Source organism: Montipora capricornis, chromosome 14 (assembly GCF_036669925.1).
Source record: "Montipora capricornis isolate CH-2021 chromosome 14, ASM3666992v2, whole genome shotgun sequence".
NCBI lineage: Eukaryota > Metazoa > Cnidaria > Anthozoa > Scleractinia > Acroporidae > Montipora > Montipora capricornis.
Genome location: NC_090896.1, coordinates 2,192,501 through 2,212,500, shown reverse-complemented (window position 1 = coordinate 2,212,500; position 20,000 = coordinate 2,192,501). Strand labels below are relative to the sequence as shown.

Sequence of the window (20,000 nt, the reverse complement as noted above, 5' to 3'; positions counted from 1 at the left end):
GCATATCAGAGTTTCCTGTGATGGGTGCAAGCAGGATCCTATTGTTGGCTTTCGCTGGCATTGTAAGACCTGTCCAAACTACGACCTGTGCACCCAGTGTTACATGACCGACTCACATGATGTAGGACACCAATTTGAACGCTATGACAAGAGCGGCGGCCAAGGGTATGTCACGGAATGTTGCCATTTTTTCTTTTTTTAAATGAAATAGTCTCGTTTCTGTGCTTTCTTTTTTCCTGCATTCTTGAATTGTGCATGAAGGAACGGCGGAGCCTTTGATGAAACTACTTATGATCTATTTTTCCCTACTTATTAACAAATCGATGAATTGTTTGTCTGTTTAATATGGAAGAAAACTTCAGTCTCCTAGAACTCCTCTTCAGTAGACAATTCGAAACTAGCCTATTTTCCAGTGGACTTCGACACATTGAGTCAAAAAAGGTGATTAGATAACAAAAGTTTCCTTATTTTTAGAGTTGCCGTGGGAACAAGGCAAGGATCCACTAAGCTAGAAACCCGTGGTTTGTTTAAGGGCGCTAAGGTGGTCAGGGGCTGTGACTGGGAATGGGGAGATCAGGATGGAGGCCCAAACACCGAGGGTGTGGTCAAGGAGATCACAAGTTGGGATGATGAAGCTACCAAAGATTCTGTGCGCGTCGCTTGGAAGAAACGAAAAGGGACGAATATTTATAGGGTTGGCAAACACGGAAAGGTATGTGATTTATATCTTTTTAAGCAGGAACGATTGACCCCAAAGTTTCTATTCGAATATCCGAAATCTTTTTTGCCGAGAGGTATTCCTTCCCTCAATCAAGCGATTCGACCAATTAACTGCGAAGTTTGTCGCAGTGGATTGCACACCAAAAGTCTTAACAAATTTCAATAACGTTCCATTGGACGGTTAAACATTGCGATAAAAGTGAAAAATGTTCAAACATTGGTTAAAAAGCGACGTTTCGACGTTAGGTCAACTTCATTTTCATGTCCCCGGCCAGGACCCGAACGATAGTGCGATACGTTTTGAGTAATTGTGGCAGTTATTTGTTAATGTATTGAAATTGTAAGTAAGAAAATTTGTTAGGGCCTGGCCAAGCGGGAAATGTTTGGCTTTTAAGGTGATTCCCTGGCGCAGTAGCGCGGGCACATTGATAAAATTGCGGATTTTCATTGACACAAAGCATAATCCGTCAAGGAATAGCTATTTTCTGCTAAACGAGTACGGTGACCCCCATTTTGTATTTCATATATTTGCTGAGAACGCTGGTTCTTCATGGAGTAGGCTATGGTCAGTTTTTTGGCGATTTCATGAAATTGTACGGAAGGAGCCATTACGAGTCGAACAGCCGACATTCAAGTTAAATCTATTTTGGAGTGTTAAGTATTCACAAAGGCATTCAAATACACTTTTCAGGTACGTACTTGAATAAGTACGGAATGATACTACGCTCTGCTTTATACGTTGGATTACATTTATAAAATCGAACTAAATTTCTGTAGCTGCGTGATTCAGCTCGAGTCAATACCCACATTTCACCCTTGCTCACCATAGAGTCTCCAGTAGCTCAGTGGTTAGAGCATCCGACTAGATCACGGAGGGTCGTGGGTTCGAATCCCATCTGGGGCTCGGATTTTTTCCGAGATCCCAGTTGGTTCTACCATCATTTCATTTCTCATGTGTTTATATCATTCGAACTAAATTTGTCCAACATTAGGGGTGCGCAGCAATTGTCAAAGTAGCTCGAATACCCGTATTTGTCAGCGTCGTACCAGGGAAACGAGCACGGTGACCCCCCTTTTTTATTACATTTTTATCATCTCCCTGACATATTACAACAGTGTGACAACAGTGTGCGAAGTTTTATCGGAAATCTATCGCAAGTTCTATTTCTTGGGATTCACCTTAAACAACATCTAACATTGTTTGGTGACTTAACATGCTGATTTTGAAGTGAGTGCCCAGACGGTTAAAACATGTTTGATCTAACTCGGGTCAAACTCCACAAGCAAAGAACTACGGCTCACAAATACCTAACAAACACGTGGATACAAGCGGCTGAGCAAGCGTGGTACGCATGCGAGCGCCAAGCATCTTTGATACGGTTGTCCAAACGAACAAAGCTTCGCCCATGAAACACGAGAACAAAAGAAATGTTTGGTCACCAAGCAATGTTTAATGTTGTTTGGTCGCCAAACATTTCCCGTTTTGCCAGGCCCTTATAATTAGTAACTTTTGAATGTTAATTTAAAAAAAAAAAAAATATCTAAAAGAATTACGTAATGTGCTTTGCACCATTCAGCGAACTGTTGAGTTGAGTTGGGTGTTGAAGATCGTCAGGCAGAAGAATTAAATGGTGAATTTACAGGAAACCTGTTTCGTCGTGCGTTGTCGACAAGTTTCTCTTGAAAGTGACGTTAAGGTAACGTCGAAAGGTCGTCGCTTTTTAAGCAAGATTATTTTCGACATTTTTCAGTTTTATCGCAATGTTTTAGGGTGAGATTGTTAAGACTACCTTTTCTTTTAAATGTTGTATTGAGAAGTTCAGTCGTTCCTTCTGTGATTCTTTCCGTTTCGGATGACTCAGTGCTCGACCTTAACATTTTGTGGGCAACACTTCATTTATATATGTACACGATCATCGTGGATATTTCTATTACATTTCGGCTTTTGCCTTCAGTTCACCTTGCATTTTTTCGTGCTTTAATTCAACTGAAAAAAAAGTCCTTCCTGACCGCAGCATCATGCTAATATTAAATTTGACGTATCTATTTTTACAAACAATTTCTTTGATGAGACTTCGCAAGAGTATACCAAGTAAGTTTTCAATTTTCAGTCTCACCTCTTCCAACACGAGGAGAAGAGCTCTTGGTGAAAAAGCTTCTCCAGGGTTTGCTTCGACACGAATCGCCTCTTCCGCCCTTAGCCGGCTTTACTAGCACAAAACTCTGGCACGGCAGTCGTACTGTCAGGGTTCGATCCGCTTGGAATGCCGTGCCAATTTTAATGCTTGTGTAAAAGGGGATTAAATATGCCCTGTTGACTTGATGATTCGAATCCGAACTGATTACTGAGTCCGGCGTTTGCACAACAAAATGCATCATTTGATTTGTCAGGACAATCACCACAACTTGAACAAAACATTTTGCCTTCACTGTAAGTCACCCAAGGAAAAGTCTTTTTCCATTCGGTGTGGAAATGTGTGACTTAAGGGGTTCGATCCGCTTGATGAAAATCTGTTGTCATTGCATACACAAGTGCAAAGGGGCTAGTTTCGAAGGAGCAGAGGCCTAGGAACAACTGATGAAGGCGCCGATGAACATTGCGTTGTTGGTAGTTTAAACTCAAACAGAACGCAAACCGCTTCACAGACAAGGAGTTGAGGCAGTTTACATCTGAATGTTAAGTCCGACGCCCTGGTCCACGGCCACGGCAACGCTGCCTGTCTTTGCACAACGCTTCTAACAAACAATTTATTTACTTAAAAGTAACTTATCTCCAGCAATCGCAAAACTTTTTGTCAAAGCCAATGTTCTCTTTTAACTATTCTATTAGGTGGATCTTAAGTGCACTGTCCCAGCAAGTGGTGGAAGCTATTATAGAGATCATCTACCCCCGTTGATAGTTAAACAAGAGAAGTCACAGAGTGGATTTGTGACCGGTGACAAGGTCATCGTTCAGCTCACAAGCGAACAGCTTCAGGAGTTAAGCGTTGGTCATGGTGAATGGAACGCCGACATGGCAAAGGTTGGGGCTTACCGTTAACCTTAACCTTCAACCTTTAACAAGTTCCCTCTGTAATGACCTTTTGAAAAAGTCTGATGTTCAAGGGAGTTTAAGAAAGAAAGCAGCAGCGAAAGGGTGCTGGCGACTCCATCTTTTTTAAAATCTTTAAAAAGTCTTTCTTTTACATATATATTACACTGCCTCGCTCCCCCCGAAGTCCATGTCTTCGCTCAGGGAAATGGCATATAAAAAGAAGCTTTTTGAAGCTTTAAAAAAATTGGCGTCTCATGCACCTTTTCCCTGCTGCTAAAAAAAAATAATCGTGTCGCCATTTTGGTACATTTTTTGTAGTGCCAGTGTTAAAAACCAAGGTGAAATAACAAATTTCTTGGTTTCAAACTTAGTATTAGAGATCAAAGAGCAGTGATGAATGAGTTACTTTAGTAACCCTGCAAAGTTTCAGCAAAATTTACAGGCGTTTATATGACTGGGGGGTATACGCCATACCCCTAGTCATACAAACGTCTGTCGTAAATTTTTCATTTTTCAACTTAGGTTTTCTCAGCTGATATTACACCTGATATGCTGAAACTTTGCAGGGTTACTAAAGGAAAGGTGCTCTTTCTATTTCTGGTATCAGGTTTTAATTTTAACTTATTTGAATTTTCGGCCGCCATTTTGGAGAAGGGTCTATTTGCCATTTCATTAACGTTGAGAACAGTGAAACTCTTAAAACATGAAGAAGCCAGGAGAACAAGACTTACCACCACTAGGGTCATCATTTTTGTATTTTTTTTTTAGGTAATCACGTGATTTCGAGTGCAATTTGCTGTAAACAAGCAGGGGTGAATTTTTCATACTAACAAACTCCAATTTGTGGGAATTTATACCAGACGCCCTTGAACAGTAAATGTAAATGTAAATGTAAATGTGCGCTTAGTCGACCCCTCCCTACAAGGGCTTTTCAGGATCAACCGGCTCGACGGGATCATACTGAATGCATGTGAAGGCGCCCACGGCTGCCGCCACACGATCCATGTGTGATCTCGGAGCACCGCAAACCCAGCCAGATGTTATTGACTGGGAGTCGATTTTGAGGAGGGAGGAAAACCGGAGTACCCGGAGAAAAACCCTCAGAGTCAGGTTGAAATCGACTGAAACTCAGCCCACATACGACCCGAGGTCAGAGTTGAACCTGGGTCACAGAGGTGGGAGGCACGATTGATGACCACTAAACCACCCTGACTCCCCACAGCTACAGCAAAAGGCGTAAAAACAGATGTTGAATTGTATCACCTTACACCTAAATAAATCACATATTTATCGTTTCTGTTCATTTGACAGTTTATAGGGAAGGTTGGTGTGGTTCATGACTTTGCTTCTAACGGTGATGTTCTCGTAGACTACCCTGACAAATTGTGGCGATACAATCCAAAGGCATTGACAAAGGTGAGGTGGAGTGTACTTCATGTCATAAGGCAGGCCTTATGCATAGGTTTCGAACCGCATCACATTCTCATCATTGAACTTCAGTGTTACAATGTATACGTTAAATTAAAAGACTAGTTTCTTTGCGCAAAAAAAGAATGATGTTTAGTGTTGACAGTTTCGATGACCGTCAGCCATCTAAAATATGGCTTACATTCATTGAACTTCCAACATTAAAAATCGTTCATGCTTTGGCAATGTTAAGTGAACTAGCACTTACTTTGTTCGAAGAACAAAGTATAGGATTCGATTCCGTTTTTGGACTGAAGACTTTTTTAATATTTTTATTATTTTGGATGGTCGCACTGTGGCTTGGCATGCGTGAGATGTCTTTGCCTCTTAGAAGGCAGTCCAAGTAGGAATCGAACACGGTATCTCCTCATTCAGGGGCAATTGCCATGACTACTAAACCGCGGACGTACTACGCGACAGAGAATTGTGTGCGTGACCGGAAACGAGTTTTTGTGTTTTCGTTGCGCCCATGTAATATCCGGTCATCATATGACTCAAGGTAACCCATCTGACCGTGCTAATTACACAATTTTCTAATTCTCCCGGTATTGTTAAGAAAAAAATATTTTACAAAGCATCGTAGAAAGTTGTAAAGCATTTGTTTACTAGTTTTCATTGGAGTCAACTCCGTAAACAACAGTTTTAAATGTGAACAACTATGCTACGATCGCACGTAACCGTATGGTTGGGTCATGGAATGTGGACTTTGGACTTCGGAATACGGAATTGAACAAGATGTTGTAACAAAACATCACTGAAATACTGTGACATTTAAAGGAAATCGGCTAAAATTCCTTGGAGCAAAGTGTCGGCTACCCGTAGCCTCCTGTTTGTTTTGTTTTGCGAGTGTGACAAATTTCTTCAGTAGTCTACAATGTGTGGGTTTCTTTATTTTCTGGAACTTAGCATCGTGGACGGAGCCTATAAAAATTACATCTTATGGTGTGCCAAATATTTTGCCCGACTGTTGTTATGGTGGTAACATAACATACTCATCTCTTTCGTTTTCTTATACAGATCCAGAAATTTAAGCGAGGGGACGAGATCTTAGTCAAGAATGACAAAAAGTTGGTAAAGGAACTGCAAGAAGGTCATGGAGGCTGGAATGAAGCACTTGTTTCGGTGAGATCTTATCTTTGAATTTCTTTCGACTAAAAAGAGTGAAATTTATAATCATCTTGAGACAAAGATGGTATAAAAGTCTTTTAACTTTCTTATTCGCTATTTTCGCAAGTCCCATAATACAGTTCATTTTGAGGGCTTATTTGCATTTAGACAATGGATAACCAGTTCACTGAAGCATGATACAGTCCCAAGTGAGGGTAATTAACTTGTGTTGTCTTTATGTAAAGAACCCCTCAAGATTTATTGCATTATAACATGGGGAAAATAATCTATTTACCAAGTGTGCGGCTACATCTACATGTTCCAGCACTCAGCAAAGTCCCTTTTGACTTTTTGTTTACGTGGCCTCATACACCATAAGCCTTTTTGAGAAATTACTGCCATTCCGGCCACAGTTTTGTGCTCTTTTCGAATAGTGTATAGTCTTTGGAATGTCTCACAGTGTTTACGAACAAAGGTTGTGAAATTCAGTCCTTGTTCGAGAAGACTTGAATGTCTTACCATTAACAGATATCATTAAATAGGCAGCACCTTTTCCTCCGTTCTTTTTAGGACCTGAGACGGTTGCCCTACGGGTTTTCGAATTCGAGACCACACGCTGTACGGTTGTCCGATGGCGGCTCAAACAACAGAACCAATCGGTCGGTGGTTAAAACATAAAAACTTTATTGACATTCCCGTGATGGGGCTTTTCAGTGACAATACATTAATTTAAAAAAATATACGATATATTAAATTATGTAAGTATTTACAAGTCTTTAATGTAAAAAAAAAAGAAAGTCATTGATTAACTTACTTTTCAAACGTTATTTAAAAGAAGCAAGTGATTTCAGGGAAGGGTCGATATTGTTCCAAATTATAACCACACGATAATAAAAGTTCCTCTCACCGGCTTTAGATTTATATAGAGGAATGTTTAAAAGCTGAAAATTTTGAGTGGTTCGCCCAGTAACCCTGATTCTAGTCGTAGACTGATCCATTAAATAGTACGGAGCTTGGCCAATCATGCATTTAAAGGCATCGCGTTTTATTGCCCCTTTTGAACAGATCCTTGGCCGCATTGGCAAGGTTCTGGAAGTCGACGGGGATGGAGATCTGGTGGTTTCAGTGGAAGGCGATCATTGGGTGTTGAATCCTGCTGCTGTGACGTATGTCACTGATCCAAGTCCCGCTCAGGCGACAGCTGACGATGGTCATAGTACAGATGAACCATTAGGAGGTACAACGTTTGTGATTATAGGGAGCTTATAAGCACGCAGCGCGGGTTGGAAGTGCCAGACGCGGCAGTCCCTCTTAGATTGTTAAACTAATCGTCTCAAATAGTAAAAGGATAATTCGCCATGTAAATGTAGAAGTGTCAAGACAAGTTAAAACTCAGGGCTTGAAATTAACGAAAAAGTCCTGTCGCAATTTTGCGACAAGATACGAAAATTTAGTCGCAATTTCGCAGATTTTAATCGCAAAGTCGTCGCGCTGCTTTGTGTTGTCAGCGGTTTAGCAAAACAAAATATGAGCCCACAAAACTTGTGTGTAGAGAAACCGCTGGAAATGGCGAATGGTCGAAGGAATGGAGTTGTTCACGTAACATTGCAACTAAATTGCGCTACAATTACGCTATCTTCACAATGAAAGAAAGTTCACGGCGAGAAAAAAATAATTTTGTCATTTCTTTATTTATTTTAGCAAAAGTAGCAGCAGAGTGGTAACTGTTAACCCTTTTGTTTCGAAAGAGCGAAGGTGAAAACAAGTCGCATTTTTGCGCCCTCTCCAGATATTTTAATCGTGAAGGGAAAAATTTCAGTTGCAAATGCGACTGTATGAGTCGCAATTTCAAGCCCTGAAACTGTTTGCGTTGTCGTTACTATAGGGAGTTCAAGAAGTTAACGACGACGGTTACGCCAGGCAACGACAACGCCATAAATTAATAACAATTATTAGTAATATTCAGGTTAAAAGAGGAAAAATGATCGTACACGCATTTTTGTAAGCTTCTCTCCCGTTATCGTCAACAACAACAACAACAACAACAATGACAACGTGGGCACACCGCAGTGAATCTTTCATTGGGGACTTTAAGATCTACTTTTCTCTACTGTAAGGAGTCCTTTACGATTATTCCATCTCGCTCATGTCGCACAGTGTGGGCGAAGTATCCCAAAAGTATGCGCGAACGGTTTCAAGGTAAAAGTAGACAATGAAAGGTTCACATTTGTATGCTTGCGTTTCGACAAAACTTCAAACTTGGTGATTTCACGTCGTTGTCATACATAGTACTTCAGAAGTACTTCCTACAATACGTGCAGCACCGTTCTCTTCCTCTTTTAACCAATGATATTATTGTTTTTTGGGATTGCCTTTGCCGTTGCCGCAGCCGTCGTCGTTTCGTAAAACTTCCTATTCTCTCTCTTTACATCAAATCCGTCCGTACCAGCCATTCAGTACGGGATACTTCGCCCATATTGTACAACGTAAACGAGATGGAATAGCTCAAACTTATATTTTGAGGTGACGTTTTCATCGCTGTATTCGTCGTGGTTTCTTAAACTCCTTGGTACTACTTTGCATAACATTGCTGTCATAGTCTCTGCCGTTGGCATCGCCATTGCCACCGCCAAAACTAATTACAATATACCTTGCTGCCACCTTGCCAGTGCTAATACCAAGGTAATGGATGGCCATTCCCGATGAAATTACCATTGCCTTGGACAGTGCCTTCGCTAATACCGTTACCGATGCTATTGTGATTGCTAATGTCACTGCAAACGCTGTGGCCACGAGTGTACCTCCTTGGTCTATTGCATCATCTTGTTTCGATGCCACTTTGTCATCGTCATCTTCGTTGATTTTCATTGTCACATCGTAATCATCGTTATTGTCATATATTATTGCTGTTGATGTTGTTGTTCTTGTTTCACCTTTGCTCAGAAATCCAGTTTATCAGGTGCGAACTCGAATTGTTTTATTATCAGTACGAAGTGTCGCGGGTCCTTTTAATACTAACTGCCCATTTATCACGACACAAAGGGTGAGGGGGTGCTACAGTTGTCTTAACTGAAATTAAGTGGGAAGTGATCCTCAATTGTGTCTGTAGACAACGGGATTCGAACCCAAGACCTCTGCGATGCTGGTGCAATGACTAACTGAGCTATGAGGCCACTCAGTTGGAATCAAGTCGGTTTGATGGGCTCATGTGTTCCCTTGAAAGGACTTTCATGTTTACTTCAGGAGTAAAGTTAGAGCGACATTTAAGTGAAATTTGATGTGATCCGGAATTTGGGGAGAAGGGAAGGGGACACTTCGTTACAGTTAACAATTATTCGCCGAAGGCGAAGTGATTATCGGTGAATATTCACCGAGACGAAGTCTTTCAAAAAAGAGGAAAAAAAACATTTCAACGCGAAATCATCTTCACTTACAGTGGCAAAACGACTACTGGCAGCCATTTTGTCCGTCGAGGTGATTATCGGCTTATAATTCGAGATAGCGAGCCAATGAGAGCGCGCGATTTTGAATAATCACCTGTGTATTTATACTAATTAACAATATACCGATCTTTTATTATATCTCTCAGATAGTACGCGCGCTGTAATTGGCTAAATTAGCGGGCCGTATTCTACAGTACGGCCCGCTGTACAGCCCGCTAAATTTAAAATTTCGACAAAACATCATCTAGCGAGTTTTTCATGTCATTTCTGTTGCATAAACTTGTACTGAAAACTGTTTGAATCTTGCAAGCAACTATTTCAAACTTAACAGCCAAGAAGATTTAGTTTTTGGGATTTTGGCACGGCATTCTTTGTGGCAGTTGAACCTTCCGCTTCACTTTGACTAGTTTCCTTGCCCGCGCGCCGGTTAACCTCAGAGATATAATAAATATCTTACTAACCTCGTTTTCTCGGTCCGTACTGTAAGTTACGGATCCTCGTTTTTTCCCGTTGATTTATGGCCCGCGCGATCAACAGGAAAAAACTCGGTCCGTAACTTACAATACGGACCTCGAACTCGGTTAGTAAGAGGTATGTATCCTGTTATCCTGCATTTCTGGAAATCTGAGTCTGCTTTAACCGTTACATGTTTTCTAGGTTTATTCCACGATTTCTTCAGAGGATTACTACAACGCACCGTTGTAGAAGGGATCGGGAGTCACCATCTGGTAGCTGCCTGCAAACAAAACAATCTTTCAAGAGTTAGGGAAATCCTAGATAATCATCCAGAATCGGTATAGGAAATGAACTTTGGAAAAGCTTCATGTTTTCGATCTGATTTTGATAATTATTATTATTAATTGTCTATACAAGTCTGAACAAAAGGCCATTTTTTTCCCAAATCAGACGAACTTAAAGTGCTACTATGACCAAAAAAATAATTTTTATTTTTATTTGGATTTCAAAACAATGGTAACTAAACAGTAAGTGACCCAAGTTTTAACCCTTGATTTTAAAAAGACACCTGTTTGTTTTAACCGGATCTTTAAAGTCTTGAGAGAGCTGGATCGAGGAGAAAATGACGTCAAAGACTCAATATTATTTTGCAGCGCGGGAGTTTCGGGCTTTCAGACTTTTAAACTCGCATATACAATAAGCTGCGTTGACACGCTGAAATTTTAAGCTAGTGAGTAAATGACGTCACTTTTCCCTAGATCCAACTCTCTGAGGTCCAGTTGGTCAGTTTGGAACGGGGGTAATGGCGGACCGAGAAGTCAAACACTTACACTCAAAGTAAACAACCTTTGGATAAAAATCAAAGCTCAAAATGTTGCCAGTCAAATGTTAAGCAATCACACTATCTGAAGAAAAATAGAGGTGATTTTTTGATCATAGTAGCACTTTAAATAAAAGTGTAGCAAAATCTTCAACGCTGGTCACGTTACTAAAAATATATATATTTAATGAATATATATTTAATTAATCCTTGGTAATAGCCTCGTAAACTTCTTTGAGTATTAACAACAAGATTTTCCGATCAAGCATAGTTTCATGCTTCTCTGGTTTGAAGAAATTTGATTGTAGCTTTAAAGTAACAATTCAGAAACCAAACATTCCACACTCCGGTCTAGTTCTGCATCAGAGTGATCCAGGAGTGCATGAGTAGGAGCTTGCCTCCCCCATACAAGCCCTATGAGACAACCTTTGCTCGTATCTTTCAATTTTTAGAACGCCACGAGTTCTTCGGCTCTGCACACACTGTTTAGAATGGCCGATCAGAATAAAGGTATTGTGGAACAAAGACAAAAATAGCAAAAGCAATGTATGCAAATTGTGAAAATTGATGTAAATTGTTGTAAATGTGAGTCTCCTGCCAAAGGATTAGTTCTAAAAATAGAAAAATACGCGCAAAGGTTGCCTCAAGGATATAATGCATTGGGAGGCTCCTAGTCATGGGCTCCTAGGTGACCCTATTTGCGTTATTGCATCTTTGATGGTTATTGATGGTTATTGATGGTTTGCGTCTGACGTCACAGCAGCCATGTTGGTGTACAGAACAATGCATTAAGATGTCTTCTGGGAATTTGACTCTATTATTAAGCAAAACTTGTGGTGTCATTTTCTGCTTTTTTGAACACCAACGTAGCTGTCTGATCACGTGGATGCAAACCAAGAATTTTTTTAAAAAGGAAGCGAAATGCTACTAATGAACGCGCCCCTTAGTAGCATATAAAATAACTCTTGCGATATCTTTGGATTACCTCTAATGAAGAAAACAGACAGGAATGTCGAAACGTTGTGTCTTTAAATTGCAACTTTTTAAGGTACATTTAAATTTCTCACAACCAGAGTAGCATCAAATCATGTTTGAATGTCAACCTGGTTGCAGTGTGAACTGTTTTTATCAGGGGTGATCCAATGGTAATCTAATGTTAATCCAGTGTTAAAATCGTTGGGTCTTCGAATCGTAACTTTGTAAAATACATTCAAATTTCTCACAACCAGAGTAGCATCAATATATTTCCACGGTGTGAACCTTAACATTTTCCGATTTTCCGTGAGCCATTATCGAAAAAGATATCTCTTCAATATTATGACTAAACCAGTTTAATTCATAATTCATTTTAATTGTAGCTCGTCTTAAATGTATACACTTCCAATAAAGTTATTTTTGTATTTTTATCTTTATTAATTCGCGGGTACTTCACAGTGTAAACTAGCTTTTAGCTAAGCGTACCGATCACCTAAATAGATTGATTGATTGACTGACTGATTGATTGATTAATTAATTCAAGATCTTACTTCATTTTCAGATTGACGAAATGGCAGGTGGCCACACACCACTTCATATAGCTTGTCACGAAGGTCACTGTAACGTCATTAGAGAATTGATTGATAGAGGAGCTGATAAGGACAAAGTGGTAAGAAGCAAATGATCAATTTTCTCCGGACATGCCCGCCCCCTTTCTTTCGAAAACGGTCCGTTTAGCAAAGCAACGTTGAAAGGGAAGAGGAAAGGTAACAAGTTGAACCAAACACGATTCTGGGGACGATTGGTTTAGCCTGCATAATAACAAAGCTGCTGTTGTCAAAAACTTGGCTCAATTTTCGTTTTTTCAATAAAATCTTACAATTCCTGTAATTCCTCCTCGAGAAACAAATACTCCTCCAGGGACAGTTAGACCAACTGGGTAGGTCGAATATTAAAACTTTCATTCTTCTACCTTTTTAAAAAACATACATACATACATTACATACTTAATTGACCGTTCCCCATAGGGGCTTTTCAGGGCCAATGAAACAATCAACGAAACAACAGAACACAACAACAACAACTGTTAAGAATCCCAACTGGCCGGAGGCAAACCAGTTGGCTATTTACAAGTGCAGCTGGGAAGTTGAACCGGGGACTACCAGGAACAAATTCAGCGAGTGGTCAGAGCGGGTCTTGAACACGGGATCTCCGGATCTCAAGGCAAGCGCCCTAATCACTGGGCCTAACCACTAGTCTTGCTAAAACAGGGACTCATGAGATTAATTTAAGTTGACGACCAAGAATACCTCATAACTGCATACATTCTTAGACTTGAGCCGTTAAAGCGGGCACTTTCATTCTTTATTACATCCACTTAGAAATCGCTGGTGATCTCCTTGCAATCTGATTGGCTCTCAGAAGTGCGATTTACTCTCGAATCGCATTATTTTTTTGCTATAAACCGCACCATTTCCCCAGCCAATGAGAAAGGACCACGAAAACAAAACAATCAATCAGATTTCAAGGCTTGTTAATGGTAACCAATCAAATTGGTGCTGACTAAAGTCCTGTATTTGAGCGATAAAATGATTATTGTTTGATTTCTAAATGGATGTCATAAAGTGGTAATTACAAATCGAACTCGCGCTTGAAATCACACGTATGATGACTCAGTTCAATGACTATTCTTTATTAAGGTATATATGTTGGATTTGATTTTATTTTCATTTTATTGACGTGCAGGATTCTCAAGGATACTCAGCCATGCATCATGCTACTTTCGGGTGAGTTTACTTGCATTGCCCACGGGAAAAAAGGATGATTCAGAGCTGGGCAGGAAAAAAACCCAGGTCGAATTGCTCCTGGGCAACTGAAAGTGGAATTCGGGTTGTCCAGTGGGCAAGTGAAATTAGCCTCAGAAATATTGTTAATGATACTTTCCAGCAAGCCATGAACATTGCACACCTATTGGGTAAGTGATATTCGAGTGCGGGCAACTGAAAACTGAAATGTACTGGCCCACTGGGCAACTGTATTTCTAAATTTTTTCTCGCCCTGCATAGAGCATTTCACCCACGTAGACTTTACATTTGATTTTCGGTCGACAGTGAAACGTACAGTATAAAATTTATTCAAAAAAGACGACACAGTTTCATTCTCGTCTCGACACTTGTATAAGTTGTTGAAATTGTAGAGAACTTAAAGTGAAATGGAACGCGCCAAGTTAGACGTAACCTCGGAGCAATGGCGAACGGCGATTTGTCCAAATACGGTAGTTAATTTACTTTTATATTTACTTGTAAGACGAAAATTTATCGCAGCAAAACGCCTAAATAGCCTAAATAACAAATACTTTTCCTTTAAGGTGACTAAACACAGTTTTTAAGCACTTATGTTTACTTCCCTTTCTGCCATATGTATGCAGTTTTTGCCTGGAAGCTCAAACTTGGTCACAGAGTCACTGATAATTGCTACCACATATATAGTATATATATAGTTGAATCATTTTTGTTTCCATAACATCAAAGAATTAAATTTGAGATACCTTCACATCTAACACTTAAAAATTCCCTGTAAAATTGAATTTTATTCTTCACTACTGTAAAACCTAACTGAGACCTTTATTATTTCCACTGAAGCTGCCATTTTTCGTGCCGTGACCTGCTGGAAAAGCTCTGGAATCACAGTGTGCATCTTTTGCTTACTAACTTGGCGCAACGTCTTGAATTTTTGCCCACCATTGATCAAAATGCTAAGTTTGAAAACTGTTCTTTTACTATTTTGAACAACAGAGCTGCAGTAACGCTCTCACTTTTTGTAAAAAAGCTTATTGACTCATTGTTTTCTAAGCCAGTATATAACATATACTATAATACCAACGGCGATTTTTCTAACCTTAAGGGACAAAACTGGAGAAGCAGTGAAGTTCTTATTACAGAAAGGCTTCGATCCGAATGTTCAGCAGGGTGAGCATAGATGCACGCCATTGCATCTGGCGGTTAAAAACAACAACGAGATGGCAGTGCGCATCCTGACCGAGCACGAAGACTGTGATGTCAATTTGCAGGTGTGTGCCACAGCTATCTGAAGACTTACAACAATTCGTTCCTTCAGTCGCGGAACATGCATATTTAAATAAGGATTTTTTCCTGGTTTGTAGCGACGAGAAAATAGATCATACTGATCCGACTTGACTGCACCAGTGTCTTTCCAAAACTGAGTCGGCAAGCGTCTTATCGTCTTGCTACAAGATTAAATAGGTACTTCAGAATCTCTTTAACTTTTATGTGCTATAGAGTGTTGTCACGTGACGTTATGGCGGCCATGTTGGTTTCCCTAAACAAAGAAACGGCGGCCATGTTGGTGTTCCCAACTAATCCTCTGGGAATTGAGCTCTATTATCATGCAAACGTTTTCTTTTGTTTCTATGGAACAACAAGGTTGCTGATCACTTGAGTGAAAACACTCTATATGGCGTAAAGTTTACGCTACAAGTCCTCTTTTGGTTCCGTCTTTACTGGCCTGAGTTCGAGTTCCGTTAGAGCCTTGAGGTTTTTATGCTTCTTTAAAATTGCACAAGTTGCTCTCTCAACTGTAATTGGTGATCTGTATTGCAACGTCAAATCACCACGTATCCGTCGTTCAAATATATTTCAAATGATTTCTTCCATACAATCTTCACGACAGCGTCGTTACATTTGTACTAGTTCTTCCAGAGGACAAATGGGTGAAACAAATCAATTGTTGTTTTCTTGATTTATTTTCTTTTTCATTTTGTTTTTAAGGATCAAGCAGGCGACACTCCTCTCTTCGACGCCATCGCCGATGAGAAACACGTTATGGCTGATATGCTGTTGAATCATCCGCGACTTTTGTTGGCGGTTACCAATGGTAAAGGCTTCAATTACCTTCACTTTGCTGTACTCAAAGGAAACAAGCAGTGAGTAAACAGAACCTTTGACTTAATAAAATCATTAAGGACTGTCTTAAGTCAACTTTGCAATCAGCACAACCACAAGCAACTTACGCAGAAAGACTTAGGTTATTAGTTTCTTTTGTCCTAAAGAAAGATGCCAGCGATGAAAACGCCTCTGTGTTTAAGTCTGTTGTTTGTGTTTTTGCTTAAATCAGGATCTGAGGGAATCGAAGTTCAAAAATCATTCGCGCTGTTGATGAGTGTTAGCATGTTTGGATTAAACCTTCCTCGCCGTTTCGTGTTACTATAAAATTTATACCTCTGTGAGACGTTAAGAACCCACATACTGTATTCGCCAAGAAAAGCGGAATTGTCGTCGGTGTTATCGTCTGACGTATTGCATGTTGTCAAACGCATTTAAGTGCATTCATTTAGAAGTGTAGAGGCACAGTGGTGTAGGGGTCATCGATGCGGACTCCCGCGCCCTGGGTCATTCGTTTCAGGTCTAGCTCAGTCGTTGTGTTGTTTTCTTAGACAACAAACTTTGCTCCACCCTGTCTCTCTCCACCCAGGTGAATGAATGAGTACTGGCTACGCACTAGCGGGGTAAACCCTACTATATACTAGCATCCCGTCTAGGGGGGGGGTAACAATACTCTTAATCTCACTTAAGCCACTAGTAACCGGAATAAGCTCCGGCCCTATAAGCCCTTGCCGCTCGTGTGCGACTTTACCTTACCTACCATTTAGGAAATAACAAAAAAGGTAAAGTGTATTGGCTAATTAATTATGCATTTCATCATTATCCATGCAGAGCTGTTGAGAAGTTGCTTGCGATGGGCGGGAGCGTTTTAAATGTGACAAAAATTGATGGTTTCACAACACTGCACATTGCTGCAATCAACGACCATCGAGAAATAGCTAAACTCCTATTGGAACAGGTATGAGATTATTTTCTTTTATTCTGAGACCGGGTCACGGTGGAAAGGATCGAGATGTCTCTTAAAGGAGCTCGGTCATGATATTGTGGGTTCAAAAACAGACATAAAAATTTTACTTAAGTAATGGGGAAATAGTGAAATAACAATTTTTTAGGAAAGATAAGAACCAAAGAGACAAGAATAAATACAAGCATGGCCAGGACGGTGAAGGGATGCAGAAGATTGAAACGGATTACAAACGATCTTTTTGATAAATTGAGGCTAAACTTTTCAAAATCCAACACCGTGACGTCGCTCCTTTAAGTAGAGAGATTAAGCATGACGTTTACGAGAAACGCAAACGTCAGACCAAAATTGGCGTTTTGCCAAAAATCAAAATAAACTTGTTTCATATAAGTTCATTTCTTGCCTGTTTGCTACAGGTATCAAGTTACTTCTCAAAAGAGAGAGACGAGATAGTTTAAGGGAATTTCATGCTTTCATGACAAGTAGCAGTCTGGCGTTTCACGTAAACCCAATGCTAAATCTCTCTATTATTAAATTTTCGACCTCGGATATTGCGTTTCTCGCTTTCTGATTGGTTCACTCAGCCTCGGTTATCAGCTCATGTACTGTATTGACCAACTATGGAAACTGATTCTATCAAGTCCGGCCAAGCTGGAAACCTGATTAGTTTTAATATCCAAGTGCCCAAGCGTTCTGAATTTAATGAGAATTTAAGAAAGCAATTATTTCATTCGCGCTAGTTGGTTATGGGACTGGTTATAGTGTCGTCATTCACGTGATCAGCAACTTTGTTTTTCCACCGAAATAAAAGAAAACGTTTGCATTACAATAGAGCTCAATTCCCGCATGATTAGTTGGGTACAACAACATGGCCGCCGTTCCATTGCTCAGGTACATCAACATGGCCGTGGTGACGTCACGTGAAATCTCTCCAAAGCCAACTTGGCGCTACGCACCTCGCTGCCTGTTTATCATCTCATATCCGACGCGCGCTCATGGAATATTTGTTACAGTGCGACCGCGAAAACCGTGAACACTTAAAATATGTCAGGAATGATTATTGTTTTTTAGTTAATCATGTTGTGGACTTCAAGCGTCAAAACCGCAGACTGAATAACCGTTATAACAGAGGTATTCGCGAGCGCGCCATATGTTGAAAGCAACAATTGCTTCGGAGCCTTCGGAGAGCCAGTAATCAGTGAAAGGACAAATACACGCGCTGTTCTGTTTCTTTATGAGTAGTCTCAGGGCTCAAACGACCAGAATTCAATTACCCGGAAAATCTAAAGCCGACGCAATTCTTGCCACGCAAACAACAGCAAACACTGTGCGGTTTAGCGAGTGGATTTCTGACGCGATGTTGGACAGAAATGATACTCCTGACATATTTCAGTTGTGCACAGTTTTTCCAGTTGCACTGTAAATATAATGCACTGGGGAATATTGTCTACGGTAACCATAACACGTTACACTCATTCAAGAATATGGCGCTCAGGAAATTTGAAATTGAAAATAAGTTATTCCAGTAGCCCATAACCTGGAGCCTACAGCTCCAATACTAGGTCTAAGTAACGGCATTTTCACAGATCAAGCTATTTTTAGACGAGTTCTCAAATACGATGTGGCTTGCACGAGCGCCAATCCTCATTCCCATGTGGATTAACTTCTCATGCAAGACTTGTGATTAGCTGGAAAGGTCCGGTTTCGCGGGAAAATCAAACTATAAATAACTTGGTATGTAAAAACGCCGTTCTATAGGTGCAATGAAGTTGTAAGCTCCTAGTCATGGGCTCCTGGTTATTCTATTTTAATAGTGTTCTCTTTGAAGGGGTAAAAGTTCCCTCTGATGATTCCGCGTTGTCTTTTAGCCCGGTTGTTGTGTAAGTGCTTTAGCGACACAGAATCAAACTCCCCTTCATCTGGCAGCTGATGAAGGCTACCCGGTCATGGCAGAGATACTTTTAAGTCATGGTGCTGATGTTAATGCAGTGGATGGTGATGGCGACACTCCACTTCACGTCACTCTGGCAAAGGAGTTGATTTTCAATACTGGGATGGTAAATGCGTTTCAATTCTGGTTTTCACTAGCGACGCAATCACTTGCGCAAGCGTAGCAGCTCTCATTTCACCTTGAAAACGGCGTCGGCGCAAGCACAAACACGTCGTAGAACTCGGATTTTTTTCCAAGTGTCCCCGAGCCCTAGCTCCCACAAGTCTCCTATAGCTCAGTGATAGAGCATCCGAACTAGTAATCGGAAGGTCGTAGGGTCGACTCCTACAAAGAAGCAGTCGGGTTTTCTCCGAGTATCCCCGAGTCCTAGCTCCCACGAGTCTCCTATAGCTCAGTGATAGAGCATCCGAACTAGTAATCGGAAGGTCGTAGGTTCAACTCCTACAAAGAAGCACTCGGGTTTTCTCCGAGTATCCCCGAGTCCTAGCTTCCATGAGTCTCCTATAGCTCAATGATGGAGCATCCGAACTAGTAATCGGAAAATCGTAGGTTCGACTCCTGCAAAGAAGCATTCGGGTTTTCTCCGAGTATCCCCGAGTCCTAGCTTCCATGAGTCTCCTATAGCTCAATGATGGAGCATCCGAACTAGTAATCGGAAAATCGTAGGTTCGACTCCTGCAAAGAAGCATTCGGGTTTTCTCCGAGTATCGCCGAGTCTTAGCTCCCACGAGTCTCCTTTTTCTCAGTGATAGAGCATCCGAACTAGTAATCGGAAGGTCGTAGGGTCGACTCCTGCAAAGAAGCACTCGGGTCTTTTTCCGAGTATCCCCGAGTCAATATATTGAAAAGAATATCTTGTCTTCAAAAGAGACGGAATACACTAAGACCAAGACGTGCGTGGATGGACAAAAAACGGCATGATTGGAAGGGATTGCATTCTGCTAATGTTGAAAGAATTCAGCCCTACGATAATTATCCCCATTAAACTTCGTTATTCCTCAGAATCATCTTTTCATGTTATCTGAAGCAAGGAATTTCTTGCGGTAAACAAGGCTAGTTAAATTCATAACATGATAGCATTGTTTTTATGGATTCAAACGTTTTCAGACTGTTTTGATGACGTGAAAGGTTGAAAGCTTATGATCAGTTGAAAGTTTTCTG

General features: G+C 40.6%; 1 protein-coding gene across 2 annotated transcripts in view; it reads left to right on the top strand.

Moving 5' to 3' along the window:
- The window catches only part of LOC138033219 (uncharacterized), an 84,518-nt gene that overhangs the window by 39,997 nt on the left and 24,521 nt on the right, over positions 1 to 20,000 (top strand). For both annotated transcript variants that reach the window (XM_068880984.1, XM_068880982.1), the window contains 13 exons: positions 1 to 165; positions 475 to 712; positions 3,551 to 3,742; positions 5,066 to 5,170; positions 6,239 to 6,343; positions 7,394 to 7,565; positions 10,429 to 10,565; positions 12,585 to 12,692; positions 13,769 to 13,809; positions 14,927 to 15,092; positions 15,811 to 15,965; positions 16,756 to 16,882; positions 18,757 to 18,945. The exon at positions 1 to 165 is cut by the window's left edge and continues 7 nt beyond it. In XM_068880984.1, the coding sequence (XP_068737085.1) occupies positions 1 to 165; positions 475 to 712; positions 3,551 to 3,742; positions 5,066 to 5,170; positions 6,239 to 6,343; positions 7,394 to 7,565; positions 10,429 to 10,565; positions 12,585 to 12,692; positions 13,769 to 13,809; positions 14,927 to 15,092; positions 15,811 to 15,965; positions 16,756 to 16,882; positions 18,757 to 18,945 (1,900 nt within the window). The remainder of the gene's footprint in view (positions 166 to 474; positions 713 to 3,550; positions 3,743 to 5,065; positions 5,171 to 6,238; positions 6,344 to 7,393; positions 7,566 to 10,428; positions 10,566 to 12,584; positions 12,693 to 13,768; positions 13,810 to 14,926; positions 15,093 to 15,810; positions 15,966 to 16,755; positions 16,883 to 18,756; positions 18,946 to 20,000) is intronic.